The sequence below is a fragment of the Rhinolophus sinicus genome, chromosome 12 (genome assembly GCF_057876585.1).
Source record: "Rhinolophus sinicus isolate RSI-liver-muscle chromosome 12, RSI-T2T, whole genome shotgun sequence".
NCBI classification, from domain to species: domain Eukaryota; kingdom Metazoa; phylum Chordata; class Mammalia; order Chiroptera; family Rhinolophidae; genus Rhinolophus; species Rhinolophus sinicus.
In genome coordinates, this window is record NC_142512.1 from 16,654,704 (window position 1) to 16,680,649 (window position 25,946).

The window sequence follows — 25,946 nt, forward strand, 5'->3', positions numbered from 1 at the left end:
CCCAAATCCTGTCAGCAGCTGAGGCTGCCTCTGGAGGCCGAGGCAGGGATGGGGGTCCTGCCCAGCACCAAGGGCACTTCATTCTGACAGACTCCTCCCCCCTCACTCCAGGTCTGTGCAGTTATCCCTGCCCCACCCCTGCCAGCCCTCCTGACTTCACGCTGAGGCACAGAGCTGAGTCACACCTCCCCCAACCTCCCGCAGCCCAGGATTGGTGTGGGCAAGAGATTGCCCCTGGTGAAGCAGATATACAGGGGCGCTCTGGAGGGGCAAGGCAGCCTTCCCCGAGGAGAGGAGATGGCAGGGGCCCCACCTCCAGGCAGACTCTGATCTCCTGAGCTGTCTCATACTGTGGCACCAAACCCTAAGTGCCCTGAAGGTCCACCAATGAGAAGCCCTTCAGCCTCCTGCCCCCAGGGCCTGTCCTGGCGGCTCTCAGACACTCTCCCCACTCCCCACCCTCCTGGTCCCCTGCATCCCCCTCTCCCAATCCTCTCCTGACACTGACCTGGAGGATTCCTGAGAAGGGCCAGGGGTCACCCTACCCCCCAGCCCTCACCACCCCTCAGACCGCTACTAGTTACCAGGGCCACAGCTGCCTCCCGGTTCCTCCCAGGCTGCGCCCAACCCCGCCCAGGGACACAAGCCCCTGCCATGCTCAGACAGCCCTTTGTCCCTGGCTGGCTGGTCTGGAGCCCATTGTTGGCCCTGTGAAGACAGCCTCTGTCCAGCAGGCCCCAGCCACGGGCACTCAGGCAGGACAGAGCCATGGAAGCTCAGACACTGGGGGAGGAGTGCTGGCAGGCAGCACCCCCTCGGTGCCAGCCTGGCACTGCCAGCCTCCTGGCCACAGACCTGAGCCTTCAGACATCCCCCTCCCCACCCAGTCCCCATAGCCAATCCTTCTGCCTGCTCAACCCTCTGATTTCATGCCCTGCCCCATGCAGACATCTCCGATCCCTTCCTTGCCTCCAGGCTCACCTTCCCAGTATGCCTTCCTTCACCCTCCCCAGCTGCCCCAAGAGGTCAAGAGGCCGGTCTTACCATGAGGATGTCTGCGGTGATGGCCCAATTAGAAAACAGCAGTGTCTCCCCTACAAAGATGCAGATCTGCCCAGGAGAGGAGAGCAACCGTCAGGAGGCCCTCGACCCACCAGCAGCCTGAGGCTGCTCCCTGCACCCTCTGGCTTCTGGTAGGGAATCTCACAGCCCTCCCTGGGACCTGCATCTCCTGGCAGTCTGGCTCATGAGGAACGTGTGGCTTATCAAGCCATGCCCACAGCCCTAGAGGGCACCAGAGCCATGCACAGGCCCCCGAAAGAGCAGGGGCAGGCAGACAGGAACCGCCCCACGGGGACGGAGGGCCCCATAAGTCGAACTGCATTTCCTGCCAGGCCCGCTTCCCCCACCACCCTTGCACCCACCACTGCACTCACATAGGCCCCCACGATGCTGCTCTTGGCGGCCACGAAGATGAGGCAGATGAAGATGGCAGAGCCCAGCATGCCCACAGCACACACCAGTGGGTCAGCCCGCTGGGTCCGTAGGCGGCACCAGCGTGTGGCTCCTGCCCCCGTGACTACACCCAGAAAGCCCGTAAAGCAGGTGATGGCCCCAAAGATGAGGCTGTGGGGACAGAAGACAGTGGGGGATGGGTTGAGAGGAAGGCCAAGGCTGGGGCAGAGGGGCTGACGCTTGTGTCCTGCGTCCTCACCACCACACCTCCCATCACCACGGCCTGGCCCCACCTGTCCTTGGCCCCACAGGGCGGGCTGCTGCATGTCTCCACCGTCTTCTGCACGACTTGGGCGCGGTGCAGGTAGAGCGGGATCCACATGCCCAGGGCCCCTGTGGCGAAGGACACGGCTGACGTGGCCAGGGAGGAGAAGACGTAGCTGCGGCTGGGGAGAGGCCAGGACAGCGACACTGAGTGGGGACCAGGACCCCTGCAGCTGGCCCAGGAGGCAGCCTTCTCTCCCCCACTCCTTCCCCAGGGACGGGAGGCCTCTAATGTCTTCCCTTACGGGTTCCAGGCAAGAAGCCTATGGCCGAAGGAATAATAAACCCTAGTGGCCAACATGTCGCTCCCAGCACTGTGGGCAGCACAGACAGTAGGGAGTCTGGCCAAGGGTGCTGGGTGGGCTGCCTGGCAGGGGTGTCCTCCCACCTCAGCACATCTCCCTCTTCCCACTAGACCCCTCCCGGCAGTACTCACTTGTGGATCAGGGCTCTCATGTCTCGGAGCCATGAGGTCCGTGCCTTGAGCTGTCCCCCGAGCTGGTCGGCATGGCCTCTCTTAGTGGCCGGGACCAGGACGAGGATGAGTGTTCCTGTGATCATGCCCACTATGGGGGACACCTGATGGGGCAGGGAGCACCAAGTGAGGACACCAGGGCCGAGGTGGCTTTGTCTCTGCTACACCAGGAGAAGGGGTGCATGCAAGCGGAACCTTCTCTGGGCTCCACGTTCCTCCCCTGGGCTTGCTGACTGGGCTGCTGAGCAAAGCCACTAAGAGTGAGGTCAGCTAAAAGGGATTGGGGCTCAAACTGGAGTGTCCAGACCAGGGGTAGGATGGGAGTGGGGGCTGAAGAAAGAAGGGAGGGATGCATGGTCAGATGGATGGAGGAGGGAGGGCAGATGGCTGGGTAGATGGACAGAGAGGTGGACAGATGGATGGAAAGATAGATGGATGAACTGACTGATGAAAAAACAGACAGGAAGATGGATGGATCGATGGATCACTGGATGGGCAAATCAACACATGGAAAAACAGGAAGATGGCTGTCTGGCTGGCTGGAGGATGGATGGATGGATGGATGGATGGATGGATGGATGGATGGATAGAGGAAGACAGGTAGATATTAAACATATAGAATGATGAGCGGGAGAGGAAAGAGTGTTCCTTCCTGTGGACAGGGAGCCAAGTACCAGATACCCGGGTCTGGGAAAGTTCCCCATGCCAGCTCCTCACCCTGGAGGGCACTGGGAGGGGACTGGCTGGAAACTTCCAGCAAATGGATCATGTAGGTTATCATTTGGGAGTGGCCCACATGGGCCCCAGGAGAAGAGGCGTGGGGCCCCTTTGGGTCTTCCCTGTGTTCAGCCCAGTGTGAAGAACAGTGTCCAAGGCCCCAGGCCTCTCTCCAAATAGTGGGGAGGCAGGGGGGAGGGCAGGGGGCATCTCAGTAGCCTGGATTCCAAGATACCAGCTCCTGCATCAGCTCATGAGAGCAGAGAACTCTATCCCCACCCCCACCAAGCTTGGGAGCCCATGGGCTGGGGAGTTCCTCTCTTCTAGCCCCTTCCCCCATCAAGAAATTCCACGGAGGCTGCTTCCTTCCTGCTTTTGAGGAAAAAACACTTTGTCTTAAGCTTCCTCTCCTCCTCGAGACTAGGGATCTCTGTTTCCTCTGATTGCACTGTCCAGGGGCCTTGGCAGACTTGCCCCGAATCCTCCCAGGGGACAGGAAGTGGCTGCAGACCCCGGGGGCCCCCCACAGAGGTCTTGTCTAGGCCTCACCCTAGCACAGGGGCAGGGCTCAAAGCAGGAAGCACCATCGTGGACCTGGAATTTCCTGACATGGTGGGAGAGTCCTTCATCCTCTCAGCCTGGGGGCCCCTGAGGGCTGCAGGGCTGAGTCAGGCTCTGCTCATCCCTGGGCTCCCTGGCACCACGATGCCTATTAATCGAGAGGAGCCCAGGCCAGTGAGGTGGGAAGCCTGGAGGCTGAGGCTTGTGTCCTGAGCCAGGCTCTGTTCCTGAATCTCTGGGTGACCTGGGCACAGGCTAGTCTGGGGGTGTCCTTACCCGCAAGGCCCAATGCCAGTCTCCAGCCGCCTGCTTCACACTGGAGCCAGTGATGTAGCCCAGGCCACTGCAGAGAAGATGGGCACAGTCAGGCAGGGACAGGCCTTGGAGGGGTGAGGGGTGAAGGGGATGCTTGCTGTCCACCCCAACCACCCAGCCTGCCGGCTGGGGAGCAGGTCCAGGCACTTCTCCAAGGCTGCCCACCCACATGTGTAGGTCACAGAGGGCTGAACCCCAGGCAGAGGGAGTGGTCAGAAGTCTGAGGGACCTTGCCCAGATCCTTACCTGCCCAGTGGGATGGCAAAGTAGAAGACAGACAGCATGAGTGTGCGCGTGTTCTTGGTGAAAAGGTCTCCAATGATGGTGGGCGCGATGGTGGAGTAGCTGGCCTCGCCGATGCCCACCAGCCCCCGGGACAGGACCAGCAGCCAGAAGTACTGTGGGAGAGGGGCAGAGAATGCTGGGGGGCTGTCCTGCTCATCCTTGGTCCCCATTTTATCCCAACCGCCCGAAGGGTGCAGGAGCCAGAGGAGAGGATGGAGCCCAACCTCTGCCTCAGCAACAACTACACCCCCAGGCCACTCTGGGCCTCAGTTCCCCACTCCATATAGTGGGTCTGACTGGGCCTAGTTGGCCCCGTGCTAGGATGGGACCAGACTTTCCCAAGTTGAGAATTGTAGGTATGGCCTAGACAGACCCCTCTGTCCCCATAAGCATGAGGGACATAAACTGGTGTCTGTATCCCCCCAAAGTTGGGAGACTTCTTCCCTGGGTTCTGGCCCCACCTTGGGAGCCTCGAGTGACCCCCAGTCTGTGTCCCACCCCCAAGCAGGGCAGCTGGACTGACCTTGGCAGCACTGAGGACCCAGTGTGAGTGGGGAGTGGGCAGGGCCGCCCAGTAGGCCCAGCACCCCTCCTCCATTCACACATCAAAGAGCAGAGCCCCGCTGAGCTGGGAAGGGTGGGACCATGCCAGCTGCCAGTGGTACTACCCCTTTGATGTGGACCCAGCCCTTCCATCCCCCCAGCTGCCCAGCGCCTGAGAACCCAGCCTGGTCATCTTTCCCCGGCCCCACCCTACCACCCATCCAGCCAGCATCGCCCACATTCAGCCCTCCTCTGGGCTTCCTGCTTCCCTCTCCATCTGCCCAGCTCTTTCCTGGCCCTCTCTCTCTGTGTCACTGGTCCTGCACAGCCATCTCTCTGCCTCTCATTTCTGTAGCTCGTTCACTCTCTCCGTCTCCGAGTCTTTTCCTAGCTCCCTGCCACTGCTTCTTCTTCTGGGGAATCATCCCCGCACAGCCTTTGCCTACTTTTCTGTTGGATTGTTTATCTTTCTTGTCTCGATTTCTATTAGCTTTTTATATATACATATCGTGAGCATTGATCCTTTATTACGTATGTCACAAATATTTTCCATCATCTTTCCTTCCACAATGTATATGGGGAATTCCACCGCACAGAAGCTTTATTTTGTGTTAATTTGATGCTTTCCAATCTGTTGATTTTCCCTTAATGGCTTCTGGATTTCATGTCCTTTTCAGCAAGGCCTACTCCATCCCAAAATGATTTTTAAAATACTCTTTAACGTTTTGTTTGTCATATTTTAGAGACAGAGAAAGAGAATGGGAGGGATTTCCTCAGTCATGCTCCTCGGTACAAGCGCAGGCAGATGAGACATCTCTGATGGAATCCTGTTGCTCCCCACTCGTCCCCCAGTCACCCACTATTTTGTGTGTTACCTGTACATCCATGGTACACCCATGTCTCAGTGAACACTTGGTATCCCGTGTGCTTTGAAAAAATTAACATAAAAGGGACCATTCCTTGCTCTTGTCCCATACTTGCTTTTCCCCCCTCATTCTAATCTTTTGGAAACCCATTTTTGATGGTTAATATAGATCTAGTTCAACTTTTGCCGTCAAGAGTCTCATCCTAGGATGAAGACACCCCATTTTATCTGATCCCTCAGTCACGGTCATTTAGATCGTGTCCCTTTTTTTCTATTACAAGACTGCAACAAACATCCTTGCCTGCACAGCCCACTCTGTATCTGTGAGTTGGAGTTTCTCCTTGGGCATACACCTCGCAGTAGAAGGCGTGGCCGTGGAACGTAACAGCTAGAATTCTACAAAATCCTTCCATTTTGCTCTCCAAAGAGTCTTTATCAATTTACACTCCTACTAGCAGCTGTAGTAACACTTGGTATTGTCAGCCTTTTTAATTGGTGCCAATCTGATGGGTGTGAAATGGTATCTCATTGTTATTTTAATTTGCATTTCCCTGATTACTCAAAACCAAGCACCCTCTCTTAATACTTTTATTGCCCATGCGGTATCTTCTCCCAGAATTGACTGTCACTATCCTTTGCCCATTTTTCTCTGGGTTATTTGTCTTTTTCTTGTTGATTTACAGTTCTAGATTTTTGTAGTTTGCTTTTTACTCTACTTTCACCTATCTGGAATTTATTTTGCTGTGTGTTTGGAAATACAGACTATATTTTTTTCAAGAAACCAGATGGGTCGTGAATTCTTCCAAAACCATTTGAGATGCAACTTTCATCCTACACTCAATTCCCATAGAAAGGAGGACCTTGTTTCATTGATCTCTTAGTCTATCTGTGCTCTTGGAGTTAGAATAGCCATATTGTGGTAACTGATAGGGCAAGTCCGCTTTCACTGCTATTTTTCACAATGTTCTTGGCTGTTGCTGGGTGTTTTCTCTGCCAAACTAACTGCAGAATCACATTGCCAAGGTCCACCAAAAACTCCTATGGGACTCGGATTGTGATTGCAATGAATTTATGGATAGGTTGGGGGTGATGTTTCTCTCTCTGCCTCTCCTCATCTTCTCTCCCCAACCCTCACTCCCTTCTACACACCCGGAACAGGGCCCAGCACTGGCATTGGGAGCCTGAACTCACCGTTCAACCCCAGAAGTAGCCCCAGAGGTCAGAAGAGCAGGCGCCTGGCCAGGGACAGGACAAAGCCCAGAGGGAACCTAGAGGCTGCTGGTCCAGGCCCCATTTTTGACTGTGGGCATCGCATCAGGCTCTACCTGACACTCTGGGCCTGGAGTTTACCTGAGCCTGACCCTCCTCTGAAGCTGCTCCATGAAGCAAAGTTTTACCCCGAAACCTGCTGATTCTTTCTGCCCTCCAACCTCCTCTCTATCAACGTAAATTGGACTCACCACTACCCTTCTTCAGACTCTCCCAGGGTCCTGCACAGTCCTCAGGAGGAAGCCCAGGCCCTCCAACCTGGTCCCTGCCTTCCTTTCCGGCCAAAACACTCTTCTCCTTAATCTCTCAACACACTCCACCATCTTTGCACCGATGGGTTTCCTTCCTCTGCCCATGCTGTCTTCACCAAAAGGCCTAATCTCCCTGTCCTGCCTGCCCAGCTCAAATGCTACCTACCTTCCCTGACTTATGGATTTTAAGAGACTGTTCTCTCTACAGTAAGGATCCTTAGCACTTTGCACATTTTGAAGGCTCTTTATGTGGGAGCTCCTTTCACATCTTCCCACCCCCGTCCTGCGTGCTCCCAAGGACAGGACAGGGCCAGCATCTCCTTTGTCACCTCGCCTGAACACTCCTTGAGGACAGATCCTGGTCTTCTCCCCTTCTTCCTCTATCTCCCTCTACAGTAGTCATCCAGTGATTGTCCTTCCTCTGCTTGAACATCCCTAGTGATGGCAAACTCACTACCTCTCAAAGCAACATATCTCCTTTTTGGAAGAAATAATAGAAATAATGATTTGTTGAACACTTGCCATGTTCCAGTTACTATTAACTCAGTTATTTCTCACAATAAATCTTCAAGCTGAGAAGTATTATCCCCATTTTAAAGATGAAGAAACTGAGGCTCAGAGAAGTTAAGTAAATTTCTCCAGATCACAAGGCTGAGTGGGCAACAGAGTTAGGATATTCAAACCCAGAACTGTGGGAGCCAAGTAAGAAATATCTTCCTTATGTTGAGGTGATGTTTGCCTCCCTAGGACTTTGACCCAACAAGTTAGCTGGCCATTGAACAAAGAGCAAACTGTGGAAGGCCCAGAGAGGGGTAGCGACTCACCTAGGGTCCCACAGTAAGATGATGGCAGAGCCAGGACTAGAACCAAAGAGTTGTGACTCCTAGGCCAGACTAGTTCCCCGTTGCTTGCATCCTCCCCAAATCAGAGACAGCTCAAAAAGAGTCAGGATACCACAATGGGCTGCGAGTCCCTATTTGCAGAGCCAGTGGACAAAAGTACCCCAAAGACCCCCTCATCCCACTGCATTTGGAAGCTACTGTCTGGGGTTTGAGCAAAGGGGCTGGAAACTCCCCAGTCTACACTAGGACAGGTCAGACTGGCTGCCCACTGGAGGAACAGGTGGGATATGCAGGGTTACTGGGCAGGAAGTCTGGACAGGCCTCACCTGCTGGGGGATGAAGGAGCTGGAGAACGTGACTGCCGACCAGAAGAAAATGCCGCAGCTGAGGATCACTTTCCTGTTGAAGCGGTCGCCCAGGTAACCAAAGATGGGGGCAGCCACCATGAAGCTGCAGATAAACACTGTGCAAGGAGAGGAGAGCCTGAGGGGCCGTGCAGGGTCCCTGGGCTGAGCCCACCTGCCCAGACCACCCCAACTTGAGGCCAAGTGCCCAGGAGACAAAACTCAGCCTGGGCCAGACACTGAAAAAGCAGCCCCAGAGAGGGTGACCTCAGCCAGGCCTGGGCCCCCGGGAGACAGGAAAGGCGCCCTGAGTTAGGGTGACACCATCCTCTTCAGTGCAGGCCCACATTTGTCCAGTTTCAGCACTTTTAAAACAGTAAAGACTTACTCACTGAACAGTTATTACACGCCAGAAGCTGTGCTAGGGCTCACCACAAAGCATCGTGTCTATCCTTCCAACCCATCCCACCTCGCAGAGGGGAGACAAGCTCAGGGAGAAGTGACTGGACCAAGGCCTCACCATCAGTAATCCTTCCCAGTGACGGTGTGACCTGTCTCCTTGATTCCAGAGCCAGTGTTTCCGATACTTTGCCACACTGCTCTCCTCATTATACTTGGGAAGGAGGTTCAGAGAGAAGGGAACTACCCAAGGTCACACAGCAAATCAGGGTAGAACTAGGCCTGGAACTCCAGGTCTCATACCTGACAGATCACACAGACACCCTCACTCCCGGCAGGCTGCAGAGGCTTTCCTTACATTTGGAAACATTGTCGTTCATTTGTTTGTCCATCCATCCATCCATCCATCCATCCATCATCCATCCATCCATCCATCCATCCATCCATCCATCCATCCATTATCCATCCATCCATCTATTTATCCATTCAACAAAACAGACAAAAATTTCTGCCCTCTTGGAGCTTTCATTCTACTGAGCAGAAACAGAAAATAAAATAAAAAATATAGGGGCAGCCAGTTGGCTCAGTTGGTTCAAGTGCGATGCTCGTAACACCAGGGTGGCGGGTTTGATCCCCGCCTGAGCCAGTGTGAGCTGTGCCCTCCACAACTAGATTGAAATGACTACTTGGAGCTGATGGGTCCTGGGAAAACACACTTAAAATAAATAAAAAGTTAAATATATATATATATATGGTGTGTCAGTGGTGACAAGTGCTAAGGAGGGTAAAAGGCAGAAACAAGAGATAGGAAATGTGTAAAGCAGATGTTATAATTTTAAATGGAAGGGTCAGGGAAGGTGACATTTCAGCAAAGACCTGGAGGAGGTGAGGAAACAAATCATGCAAATATTGGGGCAAGAACAGCAAGTACAAAGGTCCGGGCAGGAGTGTGCTTAGCATCTTTGAGGAACAGCGAAGAGGCCAGAGTGGCTGGAGAAGAGGAGCGGAGAGGGAAAGGCCAGATGGGGTCGGGCTTTGTGGCCCACTGTGACGCCTGTGGCTTCTGTGATGAGAAAGGAAAACACTGGAAGACACTGAGCAGAGGAGTGACATGACGTGGTTTTGTTCTTTCAGAATAAGAGAATGGCAGAGTCTTGGAGGACTCTGTGAGGATGCCACTGCCAGTGATGGGGGTGGGGGCCCTTGGAGGTCCCAGGGGGATGAAGAGGCCGGCAGGCCTGGATAGGCCCTGGGTCACAGGCGAGGCAGCCCCTCCACTCCTCCCTCTGGAAGGCAGTTCCACAGCTGACGGGCAGATGGCCAGACAAAGGCCGGGGTGGGCAAAGTGGCCAGTGACCGGCCTCTGACCGCCAGGCTGAATGTGCACATGGGCTCAGCTGCTCCCTCACAGACCTGAGTCCCCAGGGGAGGCAGGATTGGGAGGAGAGAAGGAGGGAGGGGAGGACGGTGGGGAGGAGGTGGACCAGGGGAGAGAGGGCTGGGCCGGAGGAGTGTGGCTGCCTCTCTCGTATCCTAGCGAGAGCAGTGAGTGTACACAGGTGTCGGGGGGACTTGTTAAGCCCAACTCTGTGTGACTGGAACCTCAGGCAGAATCAGCATAGATTTGGGCACCAGGGACACACTGCCTGGGCTCCAATTCAGCTCTGTCCCATCCCTGCTGGGTGACCTTGACCAGGTCACAGCCTCTCTGTGCTTCCATCAGTGGTGCGCTGATAAATGGCTAACAACTGGCTCTCCTGATGTATAGTGTTTGCCCATTTCGTGGTGTAAATACTCCTTCCATGGCTGATTTCAAGCTTCCAATCATGTTTCTACTGCACGCAGCATTGTATATACAGTATTTCTACCAGATATAATGGACGTATATGACCTTAAGAACATAGATAATAGTAAGACGTAGTAAAACAATTCAGAAAGGATGAATTGTACTTATTCCCTTTCTTTTAATATAAGTCGTTTAATGGTAAGTTTACATACTTTAGTTTTTAATAATGGTTGTGTTGAACAACCAGCTTACACCATTCCTGAAAACCTAACAACAGACTCTCACGAGCAGGTCTAAGCCAGCTCCGGCGTACAAGCTTCCTCATCTGGAAAATGAAGACAAAAATAGCAACTCTCCAGTTGCTCTCAGCATTGGATGAAATCACGCTTGTAAGGTGCTTAATGCCACGCCCTGCCAAGAGTGGGTCAGCCACAGGCAACACTGAGCCCTTGTTTAGGTTCATCAAGATAGAAATGATTTCCTCATAACTAGCAAAAGAATTTTTCCTGTTGGGCCTGCCTCCCAGGACCTACCTGAGATCAGACCAGGATATTATGAACAGGAAAGAGATTTTGGTCTCTTTAGGACTTACACAAGTTCAGGGGAGGAGGAAGAATTGTTCCCTCTGCGACGCCCCGTGCCAGGTGGGAAATGGGAAAAAAGAATCAGAGTGGGAGTTGCCCCCTGTCTAGTCAGGGGGCAGACCCTATCCATGGGTTGTCCAGATTAAAGGGCGAAACCAGCAGGGAACCAGCCAGGAGGGCCAACTCCTGCCAGGACAGTGAAGGGAAGCTTCATGAAGACAGTGATGCCAGAGCTGGGTATTAAAGGATACACCGGACTTTACCACGGTGATAATACCTAAAGTCAAAAATATATACTAAAATATCAATTACAAATTTTATCAGCAATCCCATGTAATGGTTAAGGAGGCACAATGCTTGTTGGTAATAATAACCTCAGGTATCATTTATGGAATACGTATTATAGGCAAGGCCCAAGGATGTGCCCCGGACATAATCAGCACAGGTACTCTCATTTGATTCTCACGATTATCTTCATCTCACTGAGGGGACAATAGAGGCTGAAACGAGTGTGAGGCGGAGCCAGAATTTAAACCCCCATTTGTCTAACTCCAGATTCCTTGCTCTAAATCACACTAGAGACTGCCAGGCTGGGAAGGGGGGAGGACCCAGCTGATGTTCCCAAGGTCAGAGAAAGTTCAGGGTGCGTTGGGGACAGCAAGAAAGCAGGTCAGACAGCAGCATGCAAAGGCAATGAGGAAAGCAGTGCGAGACGAGGCGGTGGAGGGAAGTTGGGCCCTAAACACGAGGAGGAGCACGTTTGGCATTTGGTTAGAGGGCAGTGGAGAACCACAGCCTGCTCTGTTCTCCTCCTTCGAGGGGGAGCACTGGAAAAGCCCCCGCTGCGTGGGTGGAGAGGGGCTGAAGGAGGCAAGCCTGGCTTTGGCCACACCTTGGCCCTCCTGGGCCATCCCCACCTGCCGGCCTGCAGCAGAGCAGGAAGGCAGCTCCTGGGTCTTTCACCCCTGGTTCATCTGGGCGGGCAGAGGCATCCTGGCCTGTAGGTGAACTCCTGACTGGAGCAGGCACACCCCATCCCCGTCCCTAGTCCCAGCCTGCTGAAGGTCACCAAGCACCCTGAGCTGCACCGTGCCTGTCCCATTTTACAGCTGAGGAAACTGATAGCTGGGGGAGCTTACCCAAGATGGTGCAGTGACCCTCCTGACCCTGGACTCCCCTGTCCCTCAGTGCCGTCCCATTGGGGACAAGGGAGTCCAGGGTCAGGAGAGGGACTCGATCCATCTTTGCAGCCCTCCCCTCTGCTCTGCTAGGGACAGACAAGAGAGAGGACCTGTCCTGGCCCTCAGGGATGTCACAGGCCAGCGGAGGGGCCTGAACACAATCAGGGTAGGGACAGGAGGAAAAATCTGCTGGCAGAAGGAGCAGCACCGGCAAAGGCTGGGATGTGTGAACCTGTCCCAACCAGGGCACAAGGGCCGATCTGGCCAACAGGCAGCTCTGCTGAAAATAAAGACCAGCCGGGCTAGAAGCTTCACTGGACACCCCACCCCCGCACTCACACCTACCCCATAGTCTTTGTTTGTTTGAGAAGAGCTTTCTGGACGGCCTGGCTGCCCCACCCCTGATCTCGGTAGGGGTGGCTTTCCCAGCAGCTCCCACATGAGGACATCCTGTGGCCGGGGTGTGGGGAAGCCCTCGCTCAGCTCATGTGTGCTGAGCCCACAGGTCTGGGACAATGGAGCAGCAGGCAAGGAGCCAGGGTGGGGGAAGGGCTGGGGGAGGAGCGGGGCCTGGATGGCAGAGTGGGAGAAGTCAGGGCCCTGGGCTCACCAACAGAACCTGGGCTGAGTGTCATGCTCTCCTCTGTGAGACGGGCCATGCCCCTCCCCTCAGGACTGGCGAGAGTCACCAGTAAGACAGGGCTTAGACAGCTTCAGTAAGGGCTGTCCACCTCCCATGGCAGTGCAAGGGCTCAGGGTATTGGCTGCAGGCCTTCCCCTGGTGGGCTCACAGAGAGGCCAGCACCCAGGAGATCAGAATAGCCCCTGCTAAGCACTCTGTACCTGGGCAGGCAGTCCCACCACCCTCACCATGGGGCTGCTGTGTCACCCTCAGTGCACATGTGGTGCTGTTTGACCCCAGAAGGTGGTCCTGGAGCAGGACTGGGTGAGGTCTGAGCTGGGGGCGCCCTGGGCTCCCACGCTGTGGCCGTGAGTCCATGTCCAGCCTCCACTCGCCTGGGCTGAACCAGGACTATTTTTACATAGTCCAGATCTGGGCGACCTGTTATTTGGAAAAGATCTGCCACTTTCCACATCCTGTGGGCAGGGAGAGTACTTGGGCAGGCATGAGGTAGGCAGGGGTCAGGTTCTGCCTGAGTACCCGCCCTGCCCACAGGAGGTAGAACATGGCAGCCCAGGCCAGCCAAGATGATGGGGAGAACCCATCTGTGCCTGAAAGCCACCATGCCCAGACTTCCTGCAGGAACCACTCCTCCTTTATAGTCTGCTCGGGATCTAAGCCCTGGGTAGGCCTCTCAGGCTGCCGGAAGGCCCCGGAGGAGTAGCCACAGGGACCGCCCAGCTTTGCCTTCAGAACCGAAGTGGAGGATGTCGCTGGGCTGGCGGAAGCAGGGAAGGGAGCAAGGCCAGAAGGAGACTCAGCCCCAAAGCAGAGGCACTGTCTAGTTTCAATCTGAGCTGGCTCTTCCTCTGTCCCTCCCCTCATCCCCCGTTCCCCACTCCCCATCCTGGCACTTCCTCATGACCCCACAAACCCCAGAGCTGAACTGCCTTCCAGCCTCCTCTGTCATCCATTCCCACACTGGGCCCCAGAGTAAACGTCCTGATGCATACATGACACAGGGACCTGTCCTGCTCTGAAACTTTCTCCAGCTCCCCGCTGCCCCAAGACAAAAGCCTTTCACAGTCAGACCCTGCTTATTGTCCAGCCTCCTCTCCCTCCCTTCTCCCCACACTTCAGCCCATGGCTGATGAACTACAGGTCACCAGAGCCAGTATCACAACCTTCACTCTTGCCCCCCCTCCCCTGAGCTATATTTGTGCTGATTTCCTCAGACCCATCCTCTAACTTGCTTATTTTCTCTTCCACTGGGTCTAGTCTACTTGTTAACTCCCCTAATTATCACATTTTAATTTTAATACTTATGTTTCACTAGTGAAAACTGAAAGTTAAGTCTTTTAAACATCTCCCTGTTCTTTTTTTAATAAGGTGCTGTACCTGTCTTGTAAATTTTACTCTTCCCTGTAGAGCTTTGAAAAATAAGTACACCTAATGTAAAGTCTCTTCCGGAGTTGGTTTTCCCATTTCTCTGGGCTGACTGACTCCCTCCCACAAAGGTGGGTTTCCTTGTGTGCTCTACTCGTTTTGAATTTGAGTTTGTATTCAGTGGGAATTGTCGTCTGTGTCCCATGCAGGCTTCCCTAAGGAGCAGTTCTGGATTTGCTTTTGCTGGGGTCTCTGGAAACATAAGGCCTACATGGGGAAGGGAAAGGAAGTCTCAGACCTGTACAAAGCAGGGGTTGGACTAGGCTCTCCGCATAAAGCTGGGACTAGGAAGGAGATGTCCTGTCACAGATGGAAAAACTGCCTACTGGCCTGGGGCCACAGCTTGAAATCAGGGAGCTTGCCCTGGGCTCTGAGTGGAAACCGAGTCACCCACGTAACACTACAACTCCTGCACTGTCCAATCCTCAGAACAAAGAAATCCCCAAGCCTGGAAACTGGACCAGACTGGTGACACTTGGATGAATCTGGGTGATGGCTATATGGAGGTCACTGTATTGTTCTCTTTACTTTTTATGGATATTTAACTTTTCTTCATCATAAAAAATGTTTATATTAAAAATACTGTAACAAGCTTCTAAGACATATACTGGTCCCCAAACACTCTGTATCACTTGACTTCAATACCAGCTCCCACTCCTGGTTTTAAGTTCAAATCTTTGCTTCTGGCATCTGGAAATTTCCCTGCTAGCTTTAGCTTTCAAGCTCAGCTATGTCGTTTAAATGTGTCTTGGCATATCTTATCCAGCGTGGAGGGGGAAGGAGGGCTTCTCACATCTACTCATTCTGACAAACTGACTGGAAGTCCTTTTCCCTGAATAAACTCTAACTCATCCTTCAAAGCCCCACTCAAATGTCCCCTCCTGGGGAAGTCTTCTCCACCTGCCACCAGGCAGAGGTAGGTGTGCACTCACTGCCATTTGCTCCCGGGCTCCCACAGTCCCCCTGTGCCTGGGTGGGAACGGGATACCTTTTCTGTTCCCATCCAGAGAGGGAGTCTTCCTGAGTTCAGGGACGGAGTCTATGGCAGAGCACAGCACAGGACCTGCTGAGCAGCAAGTTCAGACGCAGCTGGCCCTTTAGATGTAGGCTATGGGGGCTCCTGATTTCCCAAACAGCAAGACCCAAGAGCTATAATTCTGCTGTGGGCTTTCACAGAGGCTGAGCTATGGCTGCTGCAGGAGACTTTGGGGGCAGCTGTGAGGCGGCAGCAAGCTACAAAGGGGCTACAGAAAGCAAGCTCTTCCCAAACCAGCACTCAAATTCCGGTCCCAAGGGGAACAGCAGGGGCAGGCCCAGGCCTAACCCTTAGCCACCCCCGACCCTGTCTCCTGGCCCCGCAGAACCGGTGCCCAGAAATAAGCAGACAGCTTTGCTCTCAGCCCCGACCCTTTGATCTAGGCAAGAACCAACACCTGGCTGGCGCCCTCCATCTGGCTCTGACCTTATCAGGGCTTAGGGAAGACACAGGTGCCTGCGGCCCAGGCCAATTAGGTGATTTGCCTGGGTGTCCCCTGAATCATATCCTGGTCTAGCTTGCCTAGCTTCTTGGCTCAGATGGCCAAAGGTGTGAGGACACTCTGGGGAGCCATCCCAGCTGTGCCAGGGGTAGGTGATAGGGTGAGGGCCAGGGAGTCAGGACTAGGGGGGCGTCTCTGAAAGTGCTGGGACTCTCACCATGGCCCAGAGGCACCCACGCTGAGAACACTGAGCTGTGACTCTCAGACACCTGGGACAAGCCTCACCAATCCAGTGGCCATTGGTGCCCTTCCCCAGGGCAAGAGGACAGCATACACAGAACCAGATCCGCTAGCCTCTTACCATGAGATCTTAAGCAAGTCATTTCCCCTCTCTTGACCTCTATCCCTTCATCTGGAAAGTGAAGCTGACCAAAGGGAGCTTGTAGGAGAAAGAATCAAACAAGATGATGCCCGTGGGGTATTTGTCCACCTCCGGCCCAGGGGACAGGCATCAGTAGGGATTGCCATGACCTTGCTCAGCCCGGAAGGCAGCCTGGGACACAACTGTGGCAGTGCTACGACCCTCACGACCCTCCCACCCTCTCCCTGGGGGGCTGTGCTGGCCCTGATCTCACTCGGGGAGGGTTTAATGGAAGAGGCTGAGGTAGAGCCTTGCTCTACGTCACTCAGCCGGCCAGGACCAGGAGAGGATAAAGCTCAGCCGGTTCTCAGTAACTCAGGGGCCACAGAGGGTGGCTGCTCGGTGGCTAGGCTCTCTCCTCCCCGTCGTCCACCAGCCCAGCAGCCTGCTCCCTCCCACGCTCCCATCTAGCTCGAACTCTCTCTTCCCCATGGTCAGAGCTGGGCACTGTGAGTGCAGAACCCAGGAGGCTGGAGGGACCTGTCCCAGGCCCCAAGGTGGGATGACTTGCTCTGGCCCAGCCAGGGAGGCCCAGCAAGGGTGCAGAGGCCAGGGGAGGGGTTTGGGCTCACGTCCTGGATGGAGGTGACGTGCAGCATGACACACAGCATGGCAGGAACCTGGCCACCCTTAGGAGGTGCTGGCCCACACAGGCTTGCCCCAGTCCTAGGTCCATCAACTCTGTCATATTAGGGCTAAGCCCCAGAGCTATCACATCCCTCTCTCTGAGCCCCAAAGACCCCATGTGGGAAATGACACAGGCAGCTGCGCTCTATGGACTCATCGTGGAGGCCTGGCACTGTGCATAGTGGAATGCCACCTAGACAGGTCAGGCAGGTTCCTGGACAGAGCCAGCTATCGCTACCACTCCCTCCCAGGAGAGCCCAGGGGAATCAGGGCCAAGGGGACCAGGCCCAGCCATAGAGCAAGGTTTGGGCCAAGGCAGACCAACCCTGGCATGCACCACTAGTTCTGGGTCTCTGCCCAGATCTAAGGGGCCTGCTGAGGGCACGGCCAGCATGGCCACAGCTAGTGGGAGGGCCAGGGCGCCAGGAGCTCAGGTCCACTGGGGCCATGTAGTGGGCAGGGCAGGGACGAGGGAGACATGGACCCTGGAGGGAGGGCCAGACAGGCTGGAATAACTGCGTAATGACCTGCCGTGTTGCCCTAGCTCAGGGGTCTCCAGCCTCCTCGCCAGTCAGGAGGCCAGGATCCCAAGGGAGACAGGGCCGAGGACCTCAGGCCCCAGAAGAGCCCAGGACTCAGATCCTCAGGCTCCTGCCCTGAGTCTGGGAACACGAGCAGCTCTGAGGCTGGTCAGGTGCTTTGACTTTGAAGGTGATGCCCGGGTTGATGGCAGTAGAAGGAACTGGGGCTAGAGGACAACATGGAAACAGTATTGATAAGGCTCCGTCAACATTGCCCAAGTTACTGAAATAAGCACTTGCTCTCTCACCAGCCTCAAGACGGAACCTGGATCCCTGGGTCCTGATGAGGCCCCAGGACCCCAAAGAAGGGTCACCCCCAAGTGCCTGACCCCTTGGCCTCCAGGCTGGCATATCTCTCACAGCCCCTTAGGGCAGGTGTGATTTATAGTTTTCTAAGAAGAGAAGCAGAGGCTGGAGAAGGGGTGATTTGTGAGGGGCAACAGTGGGATTTGGATGCAAAGTGAGTCGGGCCCTGGCAGAGACCCAGCAGGGAGTGCCAGGACCTGGCAGCGGTGGTGTGCCTCACCTGACTGCAGCAAGCCTGCGCCTTGGTCCTTGACCCCGAAGTGCTGCTGGATGTCCAGAAGGACTCCTGGAGGGGAAGACAGAGGGTACTTACTGCGACATCCGACGCCTGGTACCCCAACTCCCCAACCCCACCTAGGGGACTCCACTCCCAGTCCAGCCCTCTTTCCACCTCGCAGGGCCCAGCCTGGCCCCATCTACACAGCTCCACCCTGCCCAGTTTAGTTAGGCCACTGGGCACCTCGGAGGCCAAGTTTCTATCCTGCCCAACTGGGCCTCCGTGCTCACCCTGGGGATAGGGTCCCACACCCTCCCTTGGCCACTGCAGGGGCCTGAGGTCAGACAGGCCAGGCTCCTCATGGTTGCTCGGCTCAGTGCGGCAGCCAAGCCTTCTATCTGCTACCCTGGGCCTCTGGCCCACCTGTGGCCCAGCCTCCGACTGGGTGCTGGCACCTGAGGAACAGACATGGGCTCCGCCCTCACGGGAGACCACCAAGTCTGAAGCCCAGAGAGTGGGTGGGCAGCCACTAAAAGCTGCAGGGAAAACCCTCTGGCTGGGAGGGGGCTGAGGGTGCTCCCAGGTAATGCTCACACTTGCTCAGCTGCACGTGTACACAAGCACAGGTGCACACACAAGCAAACACAGCATACACTCCACCCAGCTGTCCTCAGGATTTTAACCAGGACCCTCAATTTTCCAATGCAGGGGCTGAGGTGCACAGAGAAGCAGGCAGGGCTCCAGGCCTGCTTTCCTGGGGGAAGGGGATCCCTTCTCCCATGCCCCAGCCACTTCTGCTCTCCCATTAGGGCTTTGCATGTCAAGGAGCGGGGCAACCAGAACAACCAGAAACCACCCCCACATGTGGACAGACACAGCCATGGCTATGTGGGGGTCAGCAAACTCCTGAGCCCCTGGCGCCTTTCAGAGCACTTAACCAGGGCCCTGGGTAAGCACAACCCCCAGCCCCGAGGGCCCAGGGGCCCTCACCTTGGCTTATGTCTGAGGACAGCAGGAGGCTGGGCCGCAGGCCAGAGCCCCCCCAACCACTGCATATGTGCACTGAGAAGGAGCAGGGGGAAAGGAAGAGGAGACGGGGCCTGCCTCAGAGGAAGGGACTGGTCCCTGCCTTCAGGGGACTCCCAGAGCTCTTCATGATGACGATGATGATGATGATGATGAAATGATGATGGTTCAAATCGCTGAGCATTAAGTGCTTTGCTAGTTCAACCCTCACACCACCCTATGCAGCTGGTACTATTATCCCACTGGAAAGATGAGGAAACTGAGGTAAGCCACATGCTTAGTCATACAACGGGAAAGTGGGTGACAGTCGGATCTCCAAGCACTGTCTGAGGGTCCTGTCTGATGGCTGAAGGTGGAGAAGTGGAGAAAGTAGCGTGTCACTGTTCCTCCTAAGACCCAGGGCTAGGATGCTGAGCAGTTTCCTGGGATGTGGGTCAGACCCTGCAGCTGTCCTAGCAGCCAGACAGCCTGGAAAAGCTGGCCTCCGCCTTGTTAATGCACACAGTGGATTTCCCATAATTACCCGTAATGAAGAGGCTGTGTGAGGCCCAGTTAATGACTTAATAACCAAGACAGGCTGTGGCTTTGCCTTGAAGGCAGAAGCCAGGGACCGGTCTTGGGCCTGCAGAGGGCAGGGCCACCAAGTGGGACCTCCAAAGTGCCCCAATATGACCTCAGACGCTCAGAGTTCCACTGGGGCCTATGGGTGGCATGATTGGGCCTGACCTTGGGAGGACCACCCATCCTTACTTCCCACTCCACAGTCCATTCCCACCCCTGAACCAAATCCTGTTCCCCTCCTGACGTGCGGGTCTGATTACACCCCTCTCTTGCAGAGTCATCATCAACTGTGGCTCCCCAGTGCCTCGGGGGAGGACCCAAGCCCTTCACCAGGCCACAGGGATGCAGGTTCAGCCCTGCCAACCCCGCTCACCAGCGTCACGTCTTAGGACACCACCCCTCCACCCCGTACCTTAGCAACCCCAAACTACGCATGGCTCCCCAACTATACATGCTACCCTCTCCTACCCTACTTTGTTGGCTCTGCTAATTCCTGCCACTCCTTTAAGACTAGTTCAGGTGCCTCCTTTTCTGGGAAGTCTTCCCTGATTTCTTCCCCTACCACCACCCTTAATAAGTTAGTTGTCCCTGTCCTTCCTTATTTTAGCATGTGTCACACTAGACTTAGTTCTACAGGGAAAATACATAGGGACATGGATATGAGCTCCTTGGACCCACTATGTCCAGGAGCTAAGAGCCACCAGTTATTGGTTCCTGCTAAGTGCCAGGTACCATGTGAGGCTCTTCACGTGGTATGTCTACCCCTGCTACGTATGCTGGTATCTATGACTGTCACCCCCATTTTACACATGAGGAAACCGAGACTCCCAGAAGTGCAATCAATTGTCATACAGCACTTCAGGTATTAGAGGTAAGATCTGAAACCAGGTCTATTGCCTAAACCAAAGCGTGTTCTTCTACCACACTGCTTCTGCTTGCTTCACCCTTGTCCCCCAGCCCAGGGCCCAGCACACAGCCAGCCCACAGTGACTGCTTGTGGACTGGACACACTGATGGATGGGTGAGGGTCCACATCACCCCCACTAGGCCATAAGCCCCTTGAGGGCGGGGGACATAGCAAGTCATCTCCAGAACCCAGGACAGGGACTGTCTAGGATGGGTGGAGCTGGCAGGCGGTGGGAGGGTAAAACTTCCTCTGGTCCCTAAACAGTGGGTCCCTCTCCACAGCCAGATGGAGGTTGTGGCTCACTTCCTGGGAAGGAGGCCATATCAGAAGGGTCATCGTGAAGATGGCCTGTGTGCACAGCAAATCAAAACACGCTTGTTTCCTCCCAAAGCACGGTCTAGCCACCTGACTGGACACGCTCCCCATCCCATTATTTCAAGGCCCAGCATTTGCCTCTGCCTCCAGGAAGCCTCCCCTGACCTTCTCTATAACACAGGGCTCCTGGTAAGGCGGAGGAATATTTCTCTACATCAGATGGGCATCCAGGGCCCCTGGGAACTCCCAGGCAGCCTAGACCCCAAGACACAGGAAGCTTTGGATGCCCAAACCCTGGCAAACCCTGGAGCTCAGTCTTGGAGCCAAGGCCTGAGCTCCAGGTAGAAGGCTAGAGAAAACCTTTCCAGGGAACAGGGCCTCGTGCAGGCCATAGACCCTAGGTCAGGCCCTGCCTAAGCCTTTCTGGGTTGTTTGCCCTCTTATAGGCCTGGAAGGGGCTATGGCCACAAGTGGGTGAGATCCTGCCGGCCACTGGCACGGGAAGCGTGTGTCACGGAAGCCCAGCCGGTCGTCTCAGATTTTCCTCTGGGCTCCAGCCTGGCTTGGGCCCACACAGCCCCTCCCTTCTTCACCACAGCTTTATTTTTAGCCTCTTTCCTGGAGGCTGAGGTTTGGTGGGTCACAGGATGGGCCTCATGCCCAGGAGCAGCACCCTATAGTTCAAGCCAAGCCCACTGCACCAGCCCCACAGGCCAGAGGCATGCAAGGTGGGGCTCCCACACCACACTCAGCCCCCAGCCATCCCACGGCCACAGCTCCCAATCCAGGCCTTTCTAGGCAGTCACCCCAAATCCACAGCCAGAATCACCCTCTGCCCATAGGGTCCTCACCCCAGGGCCAAGAAAACACTCTGGAACAACAAGAGCATCTGAATTTTCTCATGCATTGACCCCAGCTACACCCCCCCAAGGGTGTTGCCTCTTGTCTAAGGGCAACTGTCCCCAGCTCTAGGCCGGTGTCTCTCCAGCCTCCCAGGGATCGTGCCCTGGGTCCCCCCTTGGCTTGAGCTTCTCCCTCAGCATCTCCCTCACTCTGTCCCCTGCACATCAGCCCACAAAAGTGCTCACATCTCTCAGCCTGGTGGTGAAAGCAATCCTGACTCGTCCCCTCTGCCAGCCGCTCCTTCTCGCTCCCCCTTCACAGGTGAAGTTCTTAGAAGAGTTCTCTCCCCTCCCCCACTCCATCACTCCCCTGAAATCAACCACCCCCGGTGGCTCAGTCCCACAGACTCTCATCCCTCAGTGTCCCGGCCACCTGGACTCCGAGTCCATGGCTCCACCACCAGCTGCTCCCCATTCCCTGAGTGGTTCCATTGCACTACCCAGGCCAGACACTTAGGACTCGGCCATGGCACCCTCCCTTCCCCCACAGCCCCATGAATAGGCCCTAACAATTCTCTGTCTTCTTCACCACCCAGCCTCCTCCCCAGGCTCCCTGCCACCAGACCCTGCCGGCCCATCCAGCCTCCTTCCTGCAGCTGAGCTCACAAGCACTTACCGATCTCCTACTACTAAGTCCTGCGCTGGACTTCAGAGACCAAAGACAGTGTCCAGATTCAAGGAGCTAAATCCATGGCCCAGTGGTTGTCACCTCTGGCTAAGGCTCAAGTCACCCATAAGTTCTTCAAAATCCATGGCCCAGGCCACTGGGTCAGTAATATTACTACTAACAACAACAATACTCTGGGTACTAACATGTGCTGTGTGCTTACTAAGTGCCAGACACTGTTCTAAGAGTGTTACCTTTATTAGCTCTTTGGTATGGCTGCCCAGTTAGTGCTTAGCGGCTCCCCATTGGCACTCAAATTGAGCCGAGGTTTCTCCTAGCATTTGAGGCCTCCATGACCACGTCTGCACAATCAGCCTCTCTAAAGGTAAGACCCAGGGATCTATTAACACACAGCCCAGGGAATTGGAAACCGGAAACCATTGGCCTGACTCGTCTGAGGCCCCTGTGAGTCCCCCATCACTGCCTGCAGGCCTCCAAGCCTTGACCGCAGTCATGTCCTCTTCCTGGGGTGTCCATCTCCACTTATTAAAATCCATCTCGTTCAGAGCTCAGATCCAAGGTCACATCTGCCAGGATGCCCCCTCCTCCGTCGTCAACTCCCTCCTCTGTGGCTCTTGTTGAAGAGGTGCCTATAAGCTTGAAGGCACCCCAGAGCTGGATGGACTCTGGCCTGACTCACCCCGCTGGCTGGTCACAGATACGGTGATCCCTCATCACTGTTGGTCCCTCAGAAGCCCCGAGAGGAGACAGGTCCAGACCCTAACCTGCTGATATCACAGAGTCCTCAAAGAGCTGAAGATGGAAGAAGACACCCACACTGACCTTGGGAGCCCCCACTTTGACCAGCCTCAGATGCAAGGTTGGAACAACATGATCCTGAGGTTTCTTCTTGCCTAGTCAGCCGGGGAAGGCTACCTGGCGCTCAAGCTCAGTCCCCCAAGCAGTCATCATCACCTTACGTTCACCTGGCCTCTCAGAGCAGCAAGCAACTTAGCTGAATTCCAAAGAGCATGGGCTCCAGAGCCAGACCATCTGATTTCGAATCTTAGCTTTTCTACCTTCCTGCTGTGTGACCCTAGGCAAGTTACTTAACCTCTCTGTGCAAGTTTCCTCACCTATAATGTGACTTAATTTTAAGATCTGCTTCCTATGGTTGTTGTGAGGCTTAAATGGGTTAATACATGTAAACTGCTTAGAAGGTGCCTGGCACATAGTACATAGTCAATAAATGTTATCATAGATCATTAACTCAGGCATGAGGAGCCCTGGCCAAGACAGAGAACAATGGAAACTCCCACCTCATCACCTTTTCTCCAAAATAGGGGCAGATGGCTGGAAAGACAGGGTATAGGGATCTGAAGGGATGGGCCATGCCTGCCATTGGCCAGTCCCTCTAGTAAGGATACTGGTCCCCCTGTGGAGGCCTCAGAGCTGGCTCACTCCAGAAGTCTTGCTCCTGCTTCAACGCTAGGCCACAGGTCCCGCTCTAGTAATTATAGGGGCCTGAGGGCCTGGCTCTGCTGACCTGGCTCTGGATGGCTAAGGCTGGGAAACCACAGCCTGTCCCCGCTGACAACCCTCCCCCTGCCCCTAGCCTAAGGGGACTGGCTAAGGCTTTCCGAGCTGGGGACCCAGGCTCTCAGGTACACACCCTTCTACCTGCCCCAGAACTTCCCGTCCCCCAGGGACAAGCTGAGTGTCCTCCAGGATCTCTGGCCCCTACTGTACGCCTCAGGTTGCCCATCTGAGAGGGATTCAGGATCCCCATACATCCCTGCTGGGTCCATCCGAAATCTCAATTGCATTTGCTCTATATATGCTGACCCTCTTCCCTTAGGGTCGCCCTACATGTCTGGGTCATTAATGTCCAGACAGCTTAGTAGTCATCTCTGCAGGGACCACGGGGATGTGGTCATCTCGGCAAGTCCCCAGCCCCTCAAAGAGGCCCTCCCCTCTCCCTAGAGAACCTAGACTCTGAACTTGTCCCTCTAAAGAGCACTCCAGCGGGAGACCATAACACGCCTCCCTCCGAAGAGCTCTGCCCACAGACCCCACCAGCCCTAGAGAGGAACCACCCCCAGAGCGCAGAGAGCCCTCCCTTCTTCCCACCAAGTCTCTATGCCCAGAGTGGGCGGGGACAGGCAGCCTGGCCTCTGTCCTGTGGTTCTAGCCTATCATTTGGGGCCAGCTTTCCTGGAACCAGACTCAGCCTTAGCAATTTAGGGGCTTTGCAGAGCCACTCCTTTCCCAGCTGAGCCTCCCAGGCCCTATCCTACCTCAGGGGCTCCCAAGACCACCGGGGAGGAGATAAGGTGGCCACACCCTTATCATGACCCTTGGAGGGCATGGCCTGTGTGACCACAGACATAGGATAAAACGGGGCTGGGGGCGGGGTTGTTGGTTGTTGAGGGAGAGATAAGTGACCCCAGAATGGTGCAGCTGAAGCCCACAAATTCCCAGCTTCTCCTGGTGTGCTGTTCAGTGACCAGCGACTTCTGCTCCCATTTCTTGGGTAGAAAATTGAGATTCAGAAAGTAAATGAGACAAAGGCCGCAGAACCAGGCAGGAACGAGGCTGAACTGGCCTCCAAGCTGCAGACCTGGCCTGTGTTCCCCCACCTCACCCCAGAAAAGAAGGTGCAACCAGCCCTGTCGCCACATCCACACCAACAGCCCTCACATGGGTGCTAAAAACAGTGTGTGACCAAGTAACACCATCCATCCCTAGGCACAGTGCTTTACAGTTTACAAAGCCTAATCATGTTCCTTGCCTCCCGGGTCCCCATTCAGCAAATCCATGCTTGACAGTGACGGGACCATAAAGACCTCATGGAGCTTCCAGTTGTGGGGAGACCCTAGCAAGGTCTCCATGACAGCAGAGGACTGAGAGGAGATAGGAGACCAGGCCCCAGTCCTAGCCCACAAGTTCTGACGAGTGCATTGTTCCTCTTCTTTCTTGCTCTAATGTAACTGCTCTGCCCTCGGCCACATCTCCCCTAGGACTCCTTTCACCAACCTCTCAGCTATCAAGAGAGGGCCAGGCCCAGAGCAGACAGCCTCACTGTGTGACTTGGGGCCAGCCCTTCTCCTCGAGTGCCCTCTCTACAGAAGAGACTGGGCAAAGCCACCACAGAACCCTCTTGAATGTACAGAAACCATTCTGCCCAGTGTGGGGGTGAGGGGGCCCCACTGTCAGGGCTGAGGGCTGGACAAACAGGGATTGTGCTGACCACTTCCCCAATTTCCTTCCTGGGGGTGCGAGGCCCCGCAACTCATTGTATGCCCTGGTCAGGACAAACAGGTAGAACCAGCCACTGTGACAGAAGCCCTGGCCTCAACAATAGGGGCCTGGTCCTTATCGACGGTCATCCAAACCTAGCAAGGCCCCTTCAGCCCATAAGGATGGGCTTTGGGCTCAGGGACATCTGGGTTCCCCCAACTCTGCCACTCAGTTAGTCAACAAGGGCCAAGCCTGTGCCAGCCCCCCCTCGCATATTGGGGTCAAGAGATGACCAGGCTCAGCCCCTTGAGGCTAGAGGGAGATGGCCACCCAAATGGGGGTAGATGCTGTGATGGATATGGGATAGAGTACAGTTGAAAAGCAGGAGTTAGGTGCCTGGCTCAGCCCAGAGAGTAGGGCAAGACTTCCTAGGAGGACAGAGGCACAGCTGAGACCCACCCAGGGAAACAGGTTGGCTGCTGCAACGGCTAGGG

General features: G+C 55.2%; 1 protein-coding gene across 2 annotated transcripts in view; it reads right to left on the reverse strand.

The window, feature by feature from the left end:
• The window catches only part of SPNS2 (SPNS lysolipid transporter 2, sphingosine-1-phosphate), a 35,426-nt gene that overhangs the window by 3,873 nt on the left and 5,607 nt on the right, over positions 1 to 25,946 (reverse strand). For both annotated transcript variants that reach the window (XM_074320408.2, XM_019743823.3), the window contains exons 2-9: positions 17,898 to 17,963; positions 8,229 to 8,365; positions 4,094 to 4,245; positions 3,809 to 3,875; positions 2,216 to 2,358; positions 1,749 to 1,901; positions 1,437 to 1,626; positions 1,045 to 1,110 (exon numbers count right to left, since the gene is read on the reverse strand). In XM_074320408.2, coding sequence (XP_074176509.2) covers positions 1,045 to 1,110; positions 1,437 to 1,626; positions 1,749 to 1,901; positions 2,216 to 2,358; positions 3,809 to 3,875; positions 4,094 to 4,245; positions 8,229 to 8,365; positions 17,898 to 17,963 — 974 coding nt within the window. The remainder of the gene's footprint in view (positions 1 to 1,044; positions 1,111 to 1,436; positions 1,627 to 1,748; positions 1,902 to 2,215; positions 2,359 to 3,808; positions 3,876 to 4,093; positions 4,246 to 8,228; positions 8,366 to 17,897; positions 17,964 to 25,946) is intronic.